The sequence below is a fragment of the Rutilus rutilus genome (assembly GCF_951802725.1).
Source record: "Rutilus rutilus genome assembly, chromosome: 16".
Taxonomy (NCBI): domain Eukaryota; kingdom Metazoa; phylum Chordata; class Actinopteri; order Cypriniformes; family Leuciscidae; genus Rutilus; species Rutilus rutilus.
In genome coordinates, this window is record NC_140224.1 from 24,791,666 (window position 1) to 24,805,479 (window position 13,814).

General features: G+C 36.6%; 2 protein-coding genes across 2 annotated transcripts; both read right to left on the bottom strand.

Annotated features, from left to right (window-relative positions):
- Positions 1 to 203: 203 nt before the first annotated feature.
- Positions 204 to 8,942, bottom strand: kctd2 (potassium channel tetramerization domain containing 2). The gene is made up of 6 exons (XM_084433851.1): positions 8,322 to 8,942; positions 6,736 to 6,844; positions 5,961 to 6,052; positions 4,326 to 4,421; positions 3,858 to 3,983; positions 204 to 3,338 (listed from the first exon to the last, which is right to left on the bottom strand). Exons 1-6 carry the CDS (start codon positions 8,670 to 8,672, stop codon positions 3,309 to 3,311), a joined length of 804 nt encoding a protein of 267 aa, XP_084289977.1. The 5' UTR covers positions 8,673 to 8,942; the 3' UTR covers positions 204 to 3,308.
- A 448-nt stretch (positions 8,943 to 9,390) lies between these two features.
- On the bottom strand, positions 9,391 to 13,009 carry hexd (hexosaminidase d). The gene is made up of 12 exons (XM_084434023.1): positions 12,694 to 13,009; positions 12,497 to 12,612; positions 12,319 to 12,406; positions 11,995 to 12,159; positions 11,676 to 11,859; positions 11,129 to 11,200; positions 10,829 to 11,027; positions 10,660 to 10,742; positions 10,465 to 10,537; positions 10,240 to 10,350; positions 10,056 to 10,145; positions 9,391 to 9,902 (listed from the first exon to the last, which is right to left on the bottom strand). Exons 1-12 carry the CDS (start codon positions 12,775 to 12,777, stop codon positions 9,725 to 9,727), a joined length of 1,443 nt encoding a protein of 480 aa, XP_084290149.1. The 5' UTR covers positions 12,778 to 13,009; the 3' UTR covers positions 9,391 to 9,724.
- Between the last annotated feature and the right edge of the window lie 805 nt (positions 13,010 to 13,814).

Consider the following 13,814-nt stretch of genomic DNA (forward strand, 5'->3'; position numbering starts at 1 on the left):
AAGTGTTATTAATACCATCTGTCAACTGTCCATGCACCAATATACCTTTACAATATGACAACATCCCAGCATATAACATTACATACTCAACACATTGCATGCTTCCAAGTTGCTGTTCCAAAACGTCAACCTCCTGGTTTTTCAGAATAGCATAAATATTTTCACAAAGAAAATATCTTTTTTATCTATATATCTTTTTGTTTGGTCTTAAACAACATGTGGTACAAGACCTAAAGGAGAATGGCAGATTTCTTTAAGGAAACAAGACAAAGAAGTCTCAAAGTCTCAAGTGCTGTAAAGCATCAGCAGTCAATGTGACATTCATATCAGTTTCCTGAACCGTCTTAAATAAAACTTGAGACTGCACATGACATTTTCTAATGCCTGACATGGGGTACGATTCTAAAAATATAACAAAATCTAAAAACAAAATCCACACAGTGAGAACATTATAATGTAGGTAGGTGCAAAATTAAAAGTGCATTGGGGCAGAAATGAAAAAGCTAAATATAGATGAACCACTGAAACAAGAACAATAACAAACTCAGGGAAACGGGCACATTCAGTATCTGAGTCAAGGAACAGAACTGACTTAGTCAAAACAAACATGAAATTTTAAGAATCTGCATTTTAAGAAGAGTAATCTAGGAGTGAAAAACACATAGGGCACGACAGGTCAAAGGCACAACACTAGACAAACAAGTGGGTCTTAAGTTAGAGAGAGACTTAGACAGTGCCCTCTAGATTTGAATCCAGGACTCTGCTTTGAAACCAGACCTGAAACCTATTTGAACAATGGGAATGTACAATAGGATCCTGTGAAAGAGCCGAGGTCCCGGTAATAATTGAGGCTGAACAAATAAACTCTCCTCAGGAGGGGGAAAACATTAACACAACCAAAAAAAACAGAAAACCAACAACCAACAACCACAGAAACAAAGTATACTGTAGCTCACAAACTCAAGTACTATGCCTTCTTGATATGATAAACAAAAGGACATGAGTGTAAACTGTGATAAAGAGGTAAAATCCTTGACGGCATTTAGAGAGAAAGAGACAACACTTTAAAACACTGAAGACCATAAAAACGTCACCTAAAGTCCACGCACATGATGCCATCTTACACCGATCCCTAGATTCAATAGTTTATCAAAAGATATGAATAACCAAAAGTCAGTTTGGATACCGTTCAAATACTGACAATTTGTGATGTAGTCACAGTAGATTCAGAAAAACCACTACGCATTTATTAAAAAATAAAATAAAACAGGAGATCAAGATCTGCTTCTGAAGATTTGTTTTAAACAAAGAGGGCAATTGGTTTCAAAGACTGGGCTTCAATGTTAAAATGCTTTACCTCAAGTGTGGGATTACAAATTTAAGAATCTGTTTAAGATCTGCTGATCTTATGTCCTTACATAACATAACATGAAAAACCAAGGTAGAGTACAATGAATTTAGCATTTAAGGTTATGATGATTATGATATCAGCTGTTAAGCAAAGTTTCCAGCAAGAGTCAGATTACTGAGAGACTCACCTTTTGTCTTTAATGGCTCTTGGAGCCCCTGTCCCAGTCTTTGAATAGTTATGCTGATTGGATTAGGATTGGTAAAACTCTAGAGTCTTGGGCAGGTTCCTAAAGCTGTATACTTCATTTGCATGCTTTGTTTAAGGTCATCACCCAGGTGCTTTGTCTCCATATCTAAGCATTGCCCACTAAAATCTATATAAACTACAATGTACACTGCCTTAGTTAGGCTTGATGACTGCAGCTACCGACAGCTTGTGTTCTCAATAAAGAATCCTGCTGAAGATACAACCAAGTCTCCTGGTCTTTACTTCTGAGTTTCCTACAACTAGATTTTGGGGGAAAAAGACAAGAATGTTCCACAATAAATGGAGCCCTTTACATTCAAAAACATTCCACTGACGTGATCAGACTTTGTTTGAACAAAAATGAGTTAAACAGTTAAATAGCCAAAATGTTATGGGGTCTGAATCTAAAATGTCATAAAAGTGTAAAAAAAAAAGAAAGAAAAAGAGATGCAACAAAGAGCCACTAATGCAGTTTTGCCCTGACTCAAAACTTGTGGGCACTTTGTCTAACAACAGTCTCCTGAAACACCTGGACTATGTAGGCCTGATCCTGTTTTTTTTCTTTTTTTCCAGTCATCGACATAATGTTTGAAGGAACCACACAACAAATTCACATCTCGGCGACCAGGTTTAAAAAAAACAATAAAACATTAGGGGTCAATACAGAACCTCCCCCAATAAAATAGAGAAACTCATCTTGATAAACACCCACAAAAAAACAAAAAAAACCCTGACCACTATGGTACAGATATTAACAATGACTTGCATTCGGCCTTTTCATAATACATATGTTTGTAATATACATAAGCCTCACATGCCCTACAACCACATATTTCTTTGTTTTGTTATTTATTTCCTGTTTTGATGCTTTGAAATATCCAGCGACAAGGCATAAAATAAAAAAAATCCAGGATGACAAAAATCAACCAGAGCGAATTGGAAATGTGAGACATCTTCACAGCGGTGGACACGCGATTTTGGGCATCTGACCGGACAATTGGCAGTATGAGTTCTCCCTTCTCCTCTAATCCTTTCCAGATGGGTAAATGGGTAGTTAACGAAAGAAACATGCCACTCTGAAGAAGTTCAAAAGCCGCTGTCTTCTCTTTATCCATTGCGCCATCTGCTGTGCTCTTGGTCTGACCAGGCAATGGGAAGTGAATGCTGAAATGATGCGGATTTGGCTGATAACGATTAGATAATGCGCTTGTTAATAGAAGCTGTATTGACGGTAGATGGAGTCTATCTTGCGCGCCGTTTGGAAGTCCTGAGGAGATTATGGTCCAAGTGGATGCAGCCGAGCCAACAGGGGCAACTGAGCCCCCTTTAAACATTTAAAGCCAGCAGCTGTAAAGATTATGATGATAATGACTGGGATATGAGGAGGATGATGATGAAGTCTGCATAAATAAGCATTAGGATGAATGATGAATCCTTCCCTGTAATCCTCTCTCTGAGCAGTCTTGCATCAAATGTGAGGATACATTTTTCGATTAGTCGATAATAGCAGTGATAGTTAGTGGTGGTGCTGATTGGTTAATGTTGCAGCACTGCAGGGAGGAGGGGGACTGAAACCCCCACAGTGGAAAGGCACAAGGGAGGAGGGGGACGGTGAGGTGAGGGGTGGTGGGCTAATGAACTTGAAGTCAGCTGTATGGTGGAGGACGATCTGGAGAAAGGAAGTGAGGGATGGGAGATCTGTCTGGGCTCCTCACATCCTGGACCCCCTCTCCTGAAGGATCTGTTGGGGAAACATGAGGACAACGATGAGCTCTACAATTTTGAAAAAATAAATAAAAAATTCTCAATCTGATATGGCAGTTAAGGACCATTAATAAACACTAAATAATACCACTTTTATTTATTTTTAGACTTTATTGTATTATTATTTTATTTTATTTATTTGATTAACTACTTCTGTTATTATTACTACTAATAATAACAACAACAATAATCAGTATTATATTTTACTTTATTTAATCGAAACTTTTTTTGCAAAAAAAAAAAAAATAATAATAATAATAGGGCTGCACGAATTAGAAAAAAAAAATAATCAAATTGCTAAGATGTTTCTGATAAAAAAAATTGCAATTGCATTTAATTATATTATTATTTATTATTTATTCATTTCATTTAAACTTCATTCAGTTTAATAATTGATTTGAAATATTATATTTTGTAAAAAAAAAAAAAGAAAAAAAAAAAGAGTTTTCCAAAAAATATATTACACTAAATAAGGTAATAAAAAAATTCATCATACCTTAGCCTTCTCAGTGGGCTCGATAACAATTCCGTTAGTGGAGTTGTTGAGCTCCCGGGAAACGACGCACAGGAATTCGGCCTGGTCCTCGTTGCCATAGTTATAGGAGGAGCCGATGCTTATGAGCTTGAGATGGACAAGTTGAGTCAAGTTTTTACCATAGCAAACAGATAAGCAACAAAAACAGCAAATTACGTAAGTCCCAATCTCCCAAAGAAAGGTGTAGACATAGCCTATCTCTAAAAAAACAATGTACAGCATCCACAATCTGTTGTTTGGAGGGACATGACTTATAAGAAACAACCTGATAAGACATCAAGGAGCTATCAAGAGATCTGCAGTATGTCTGAGTTCAAATATGCTACAGTACAATACTGCATGTCTAGACATATAGGATCTGTACCTGTCCTATACCGGTCAATAGCATCACATTATATGACGGGGTTGTGAAGAGAAAACAAAACCTACCTGTTCAAACTTCCATCCGTCTGACATGGTGGAAACCATTTGAGTGAGCTCCTCTTCTTGACATTGTAATACACGATACACATGCTTCACAGGGCCCTGTAAAAACAATCATATTCCATAATGAATTCACACAGAATTAATTCTGTGAAGATGCACAGGTTTTTAGAAACCCATTTTAGGATAGTTCACCCAAAAATTAAATTATTTACTCACCCTCATGTTGTTTCAAACCTGTGAGTTTAATTCTTCCATTGAACCACAACAAGTTATTAGAAAGATACTCTTTTCCATACAATGGAAGCACAAAGTTCATTGTATGGAAAAGTGCAGCGTGAACATTATTCAAACCATCTTCTTTTGCATTTCACAGAAGAAAGAAAGAAATACAAGTTTGAAACGACATGAGGGTGAGTAAATGATGAGAGACTTTTCATTTTAGGGTAAACTATTCCTTAAAGCTAATTCTCTAATTATGTCAATGCTTGTCTATTTTATTATAGGAACATTGATTCAAATAAAGTTCTTTTTCAGATCCTAAAGAGTTTCGAATGAGGAATTCACATTCCAATGATAAGTACCCTTGCCTTTTGGCACAGACTGCTTAAAGTCGAAGTAGGGATGGGACGGTATGAAAATTTCATATCACGATTATAGTGACCAAAATTATCGTGATTATCAATATTATCGCGGTTTTGTTAAAACGAGATGAAAGTGTTCAAAAAGAACTGACGCTCACACTAAAAACAGTTTCATATTTGAAAATCAACAAACAATAAATAAAACAAGCAGCTCTATGCACTTTTTAAAGCAAGATTATATTCTGTGGCATTTCCTTCCTTATAATGACCGTCGTCAATAGCAACGCATTATAACACAGCGCACATCCATGTATCGCAACCTGATCGCAACGGACGCGCTCTCTCGTTTCATTCAAATACAACTTGCCGTCTTGCGTCTCCGTTTTTGGACGATTGTTTTGTACGCTGTACAAAATGGATTTATAAACAGGTAAGATTTAAAACATTAATCTCAATTCAATATGTCCCCGTAATTATGAGAAAAAAAAAAAAAAATCGGTGTAATAAGTGTACAATGATATACATTATTATCCCTTAAATGTCACTCTTAATAGTCTTGTTTGAACTTGATCGTTTGTCTTTGGCTGAAAGCCACTTGTTGCGAACTTTTCTTCGCGGAAGCTTCACGTTTATTTCAAGTGAGTGAGATAAAATATTTCAACTCAAAACAACATTTTGTGGCCAATTAAGTTATTTCCCAGGCGTAGTTTTGGTATTGAGGTCAAAGTTAACTTGCCTTGCGTTCGCTATGAACAGTGGGTGATGGTCACACACGCTGCGCCTGCGTCAGACTGTTGCTGGCTGTACAGGATTTACAGTGAGTTATTAAAATCGCGATAATCAAATACGGTTTTAATGATAATTAAATTTTAAACGATAATACTAACCGTCAGTACATTTTATCGTGGTTTATAGTGAAACCAGTAATCGTCCCATCCCTAAGTCGAAGAATGAAATACCTCCTTTAAGTAATGCCAGTGAACTAGCAAACTTGCTGATTGATTGTATTAAAAAAACCACAATGTCCTGTTTCTCCGGCTGTTATTTTCCCACATACCTGAGACGTTCTGTTCTCATTGTCTCGTATTCTCTCCTTCACCAGCCTCACAAGTGACGCAATGTTGTAAAACTCAGCTTCCTCTAGAACACCTGCAGTAGCCAGAGAATCAGTAAAAAATCTATCATGTGGTTACTGCTTTGTAATCAGAAATAAATATCTGGAAAAATATAGTCTTAAAAGAATGGTTCACACCAAAATGAAAATTCTGTCATTTACTCACCCTCATGTCCTACCAAACCTGTATAACTTTCTTTCTGCTGCGGTACACAAAAGAAGATGTTTCAACTATTTTGTCCATACAATCAAAGTCAATGGGGTCCAAAATATCATTGGACTCCATTGACTTTCATAGTACGGACTTACTTTGTGTATAACAGAACAAAGAAGATTATACAGGTGTGGAACAACATGAGGGTGAGTGAAAGAAGTCAGAATTAAACATTTTTGGGTGAACTATCCCTTTAATGCTACATCCATGCTAATAAAAGAAGAAGATTAGAAATGATGCACTACAAGTAGACCAAATTGGTAACAAAACAAAAACATCATGCAATAACTGCCATTGTCACAATTTGGAGCAATGACTCACAAAAAAAAGACACAATTATTGGACACATAGCCTTTCAATATCTCACCAGTCCTGCAGGAAATTATCTCTTACGTGAGTACACTGTGGTCCCTTTCCACAAAAAAAATTATGTTTCTAAACGAAACTAGGTCATTACTGTTCCATTAAGAAGTTTTTGAGGGCAGCACGCCCAGATCATCTCACCCTCCTCAGCGAGGTTCTTGTTGATGATCAACTTTCCATGCCTCAAGTAGTTCAAGATGGGTCCGAAATATGTGGGATCCCTGTCAATCAAATATGCTCCTGTCTCATCCTGTGAGAAAAGACAACTAACAGTGTGAATAGTGCTATTTGCAATTGCAATTCATAGTTTTCGATTTCCTGTACCATCACTGTTTTTCACTTGCAGTTAAAAGTGTTAAATAATTTGTGAAAACCCCCCTTGACAAACCACTGAAACCATTAACGTCATGTTAACATCATTCAAGCAGCAGGTAAAGTAGCGACTGATTACCAAGTGATTGAAAATGTTCCAGAACCCAGTTTGCGAGACCTTTCATTCTCCAGTATTAGGGTAAATTAGAGTAGCAACAACAGCTTTTTTCAAATGAGAATCTTCAGTGATTATTAAACTGCAAACTGTGATGGCTATTTTTACATGAATTGGCACCTTGGAGAGGAAATCCTCTGCTGCACTGTGAAACAGTTCAAGTTAGTAGAAAACTTAACATGGTAGCTAGCTAGATGGTCTAGAGATGGTCTAAGATGGTGGAGCAAGCTAGTAAACTTTCTTGGACCAGCAAGACATTTATGAAATGCTACCAGCTTAAAGTCACTATGATATCAAAATTGACAATTCTTATTTATGGAATATTGCAGTATTTAATTTATAAGTGTACAACAATTGATTTTTTAATTCATGTTCCCTCATAATCTTTAATCAAAATAAGTTCCCCTCCCTCTTGCAATGACATCTCTTCTCTGATGATGTTTACCGGCTTGAGGACGGGACAACCCGTCACTCGCATGAGATTACAGCAATGGCAAACCACAAAGAACCAATGATCCAACCAATTTCCGATGGAAAAAATAAAGTCCCACCCTACATTTTTTTTCTTTTACGAGAAGCCGATTCACTCGGATATACTTCACAATGGGGAAGAAAAGGTGGCCATGCTGGTTCTTGAACATGTTAACCTGTTTCTAGCTGGTCTAAAATGGTCATTGCCAAGTCCAAACTGGTAGACCATCTTGGAACAACAACAAACCAGTTAGCAGGTGGTCATCTTAAGGTGGTCAAGTTGGTTTATGGTAACTGGTGAAAGTGAAACAGATAATGATGACCAACTTAGACCATGTAGAAACCTGTTGTTTTATGTTTTATTAATTAACCTAAAATGAAAATTCTGTCATAATTTAATAACCCTCATTAACCACCACTTTATTTCTTCTATGGAACATAAAACAATATGTTTTGAGAAATGTATTTTGTGGTCCACAGAATGGAAACCAATACTGTTTGGTTACCAACAGTCTTCAAAATATCATATTTTGTGTTCCACAGAGGAAAGTAAGTCATAGAGGTTTGGAACGACATGAGTAAATGACAGAATTGTATTAATTTAAGCTGGATTTTACCAGCTGAGCTTCATCTATAAGTATGCATACAAGTACAAAATCAAATGCACGCATACAACCCTTTATGTCCACAATGTATTCATTCCCAATGTTAACGTAGCATTCAGATAAAAAAAAAATCACATGTAATGACGGGTTTTCATCATCCTTACCTTATCCGAATCCAGATCTGGATCGTCCTGACATAATCGATACAAAAACGATTTAGGATCCCTGCACAGGGTCTGTTTCGTTGTAACAAAGTATGTTCCCCCGACATTCAATCGAACCCACCGAGATCCTGGCTTCTCTGTGGCTTCTGGTGATGGGGAAGTGGGGTTGCTCTTCATAGGAAACCCAAACACAGCTCTGGAGCTGGAGACCCCTGGACTGGACAAGCCAGTCCGGGGCGGAATCACCAGAGTAGGGGAGGGGAGTCTCACGTTCACTGAGCCTCTGATTTCACAATGCTCGGTCTGCTCGATGATGCCAGTCGCGTTGGGTTCAACGTGCAACTCTGCCATGTTTTCGCAGCACAAACAGTCAGTTCCGTCTTGATAAGACACTAAATGCCTTTATTTAGCGCTCCGCACGGCGCTGTTACGCTAAACGGGCCGGGTTTACACGCGCTGATAACGACGACGGCAAAATTGCTGCGGTGTGTTAGTAACGCTCACGCGAGGCGACATAGCTTACAATGCCGTAAAACGCTATACAGATCCGTTTTGTTTATCCAAACGACCCATGCAAGCTACAAATATTATGGGTGAGACTTAACATATCACTTCCCGGTCAAGTAAATCCATATGTGACAAAATAAAAGTCTGGAGAATGGTATTTTTGGCATTTCTTTATTTCAGACATAATGTTCGGGAAATTGTTGTTATACAATTAGAAATGTTGCCTTTGGAACTAACCGAAATAAATAAGTTTAAGTTAAAAAAAAAATATTAAAACTGAAATAAAAAATAATTAACTCTCTCTCTATATATAAGAGAGAGAGTTAATTATTAAAAAAAACATTTATATATATATATATATATATATATATATATATATATATATATATATATATATATATATATATATACATATATATATATATATACATACATACTAATAAAAATGACTAATTGACAAAGCTAATTCAAAATATCAATAAATAGTATAATAATATACATACTAAAATAACACTTCTGTGGATGGAGTAATTCAACAATCCCGCTGAAAAGAAACAAGTTTAAAAGTTTAAAATGTATTTATTCTGCATGGAAATCAGAATGAGATTTTAATTTCATTCATGTACATACTGGTTGGTGATCATTTTAAATGAAACAAATATCATAGTAGTGTTATATTTTATTATATATTACCCAACCCCCCCTCTTTTTTTTAAAGAATACAATAGCTATTCACAAACACAAGCCATCTCAGTTGTTTGTGAATGTTCAGATGTTCAGTTGTTGTTCTATATGCTTTACATTGCACTGCAAGTAGAGTTTAAATAGAAAGGAACCAAAGAAAGTTTTCAAATGAAATTCATGCACCAAATTTTAGATTAAGATTGAGAGGTAGATTAAGTACAGAATCCCATTTCATTTAGAACACTTTCAGTGTCTCTCAGTAGGTTGCGCAGAGGCTCCAGCACTGGGGTGACGTGTTGGTCCATCCACTCCTGAACTGTAGAGACTGAGTACAGAAGACACATCTCTCCCCTCACCTCTTGCACCTGAATCTCCACATCATCAAGAATCCTGTTGGAGCAGACGAAAAGAAAAATAGGGATATATATTATCACATAAGGGACTTGTTTAAAATGCACATGCACTTGAATAAGAAACATGGTAAGAAAGAATGTTGTGAAAAAAGCTAACTATACACTACTGTATTCATAATAAAAGACTTACATTTTTGCTTGTGTTTTAATCTGTTGAGCAATAAGTGGGTTAACGGTCTTCCTTTGAATGTGATATGGCGTGAACCAGCCCCTCACAAACCTATTATGCAAAAATGAATACAACTGTTAGTGAGAACTTTGCAATAACTTCAAAGCATCTTTTAAAAGTGAAACCCTAATGGCCCTGAACTCACATATTGTTCTGAAATTGTCTCAGTTCTGCAGACTCCAGCAAAGACATCAGCTTCACTATGAGTTCAGCTAGTTTCGCCCCAACAAAGGAGGAAGGCATCTTGGAAGACGATCTGGGAGAAGATTATGCTGTAAATTAGTCTATTTCAAAGTAACCCTTGAGGTTTCTTAGTGTTACACACTCACATGCTTTTTTCTTTCACGACACGTGTATGAATGAAAGTTACCTCTCTAAGTCTCCTATTTCCACAGTGCCAAGTGTCTTAACCACCTTCATTTGAACCTCTTCAGTAAAGCAACCTGAATCACAGTGAGCAGCTATAGTGAGCTTAGCATTCATAATATGCATTTACTCCAACCAATTTGCCACGCAAGCACTAAAGAAAAAGAAACTTAAAGGAGTAAAAATAAAAGAGACTGACCGTGCAGAAGAGTTTGCAAACAAGACGCCAGAGAGGGCAAACTCACGGGCATCAGTTCACACAAAACAGACAGGTGGTCATATCTTAAGGGAAAAAAAAAGAAACATATATGTTGTTGCCTTGGCCAATAAGGAGACTGATTCTAGTGATAGTGAGGATGTCATCTAACCTTTGCCATCCAGTTAGTGCAATTCCCTGTAGCTCAATGCCAGCTGACAGGCTGGATACCACTTTGAGCCATTGCAAATGGTTGTCCACATGCCTCTGAGTGCTGGTCACGCAGGTGTGCACGGTGGTCGAGCCTTTAAAAGAGCTGGCGACCCACTGCTGTGACATACCCGCAGACTTATATAGCTCCATTAGCTCAACTGGAGAGAGTGCATGTAAAATGATCAAGCATTATTATGAACAAATAATTCAAAGCATTTAACAGTAACTTAAACGTAATGTAAAATACTGAGCAACGTACCAGTGTTTTTGACATCCAGAGCAGGGCTGTAATCCCACAACATTGGTTGCACTAATCCAACAAGACCGCTCTCTAGAATAGTATCACAAATTGGATAGGAATTACTGTTAAGTTTGATTTGGTCATTACTAACAGTATATTATATTATTTATTTCATTTCTTTTATTCATTATCTATTATTATCTTTGTGTAAGTGTGGAAGATGTGGAGCATTTAAGTATGATATCTGAACAGCAAGATGTGTCGCATCAGTCAAAGACCAACAATTAAAAAAGTGCATCCTCCTCAGTGAACAGCCCTTTAGACCTGTTTGAAGGTCCAAACCCCCTCCAAAAAAAAACCTTTCTATTGTCTTTTTATGTATAATTGTATGATTTTTGGCAATTGGCTCACGCAAAAATAAAAATTCTGTCATTAAGACAGAAAAATGTAGGTTTGGAACAACATGAGGGTGAGAAAATTAAGACATTTTTTCACATATGACACCATTTATTGAATATATCCTTTCCTCTTGTACACAGCAAAATCATAATAATTAAATGCTCACCTTTAATGGTCTCAGGGGTCATGGACCTGAGCATATCATCCCACATGATCAACTTAAGGTTGGGCACACTTTTCTGAATTCCCTTCGCCACTTTAATGATATGACTGAGGAACAGCTTGTGAACGCTCCGACCTGGAGCACTTAACCACTGTTTGGACTCATCTCCGAGACCAAGCATGTACACCTATGAAAATAAAACAAATGTTATTTGATCAACAGACCAATATTAAACTAGCAGCCTATGTCGGACATCTATTTTTTCAAGATCTGAACAGATCTCGAGGTAACAGGTTTTCTTGCAGGAATCATTGGGCTTCACCTCATCGGCTCCAATGTGCAGGTTGGTAATTTTAGGATGGAGCTTCATGACTTGTTTTAGCATCTCTTGCACCAGCCTAACTCCTCGATCATGGTGTGGGTTCAGAGTTCCCAGACAGTAGTCCACCTCCCGCAGATCTCTAAACACCTTGTGCTTCAGGACAAACTGATTGAGAAAATTGTAAATATTAATGTTTGAATATGCATGATTTGATTTTGTTTATTTTGTTGATACATTTATTTTAATGCATAGTGTTTTGATATTAAACTTGCAAATCTTTGGCTCTTTCTTTATGTAAATGACAAAAATCAGTTTCATAGTTACTTCCAAATGTCCAAACATCTGCACCAGGGGAATGATCTCCAGCCCTCTTTTACTGGCAGCATCCTGGATAGATGCAATCTCCTCACGGCTGTTTGAATATTAGGCATTTTTCATCAGATAAATTATCCAAAAAAAAAAAAAAAAAAAAAAATTCTACATTTAAAATATATACCCTCACCTGTATGGAGGCTGAGTCGTAGACTGCAGAACTTTCAGCTCTCCTTCATAGGGAAACATATCCTCATATTCAATGAGCAAGCCATTGGCACCAAGATCAGCAAATAACTGGATCAACTGAGGAAACATAATCGTGGTTAATTCCTTAATTCGTTTGTTTTATTTAGACAGTTAATATTAGAGTAAAAGGAAAGGTACCTGAATTAGGTAGTCAATTCTAGGAGGTGCCCCTTTCAGGTCCAAATGAACTAACTTTTTGCAACTGCGCAATGACATGTCCATAGCAAGTGCTGCACAATAAAAAAGCTAACAGCGCCTTAAAAAGATTGTAACTCTTACACCATATTTGAATTACGAGACGGTATAATGTGCACAGATAATGTGTTTCTTATTCAGCCTTGTTCTTTTATCCAAATATACGCACTTTCATTCAACCCAACGATGCTTAGCATGAGAAAGAACCGCTGTTTAATTTTTTTTTTTACTGTACACTCCTACAACCCTGTTAAAGCACGACGGGCACTGTAGTTTTTTGCGCATTCTTAAACCCGCAGCAATACAGACGTAGGACTACAAGCGCTTTTTACGTCCGCTCAGAACCGGAAGACTTGAACTGGTTCTCTGCAGGGATGTTATTTTAGAATAAGAGTATATTAACACACACACACACACACACAAATAAATAAATAAAAATAATTCTGACATTCTGAGGAAATTTAAAGATAGTTTTTTTACTTAATTTATACTGAAATATGAAAACTGAACTAAATAATGATTATAAAAAAATTATATATAACAAAATCTTCAAGTTAAATGTTAAGACAACTGAGAAATGTACAATTATAATATATATATATATATATATATATATATATATATGAAGACTTCAGATGAAAAAGCCTAAAAAAAATATAACCTAAAATAATGCAATATACGTAAAACAAATATATTCAAACCGGTATTTAGTGAGTTTGAAGTGAAAGTATTTGATGAGCGTATACTATGTGCGGAGAGCATTCAATATTATTATCTCATTTTTGACAGAGGTGGCTTTTAGAGGCTTTTGCATCGGTGGTCTTCATATATTTAAACGTTGAAAGCATATTCATTTAAGATACTGGAATCTGTCGCAACAGAATTTGAGCATGTCATCATGTCGAACGTGTCACACTCTAGTGGACAGTGGTTCAATGTACAATATTGGTGATATTGACATTTATAGTTCAATCAAATAAAATACAATGTAATTGGTGACAGCTTAGTTGTTAAAATGTGTCGGTTCTACTCCTGGAAGGTGATTCATGAACTGTGGCTAATTG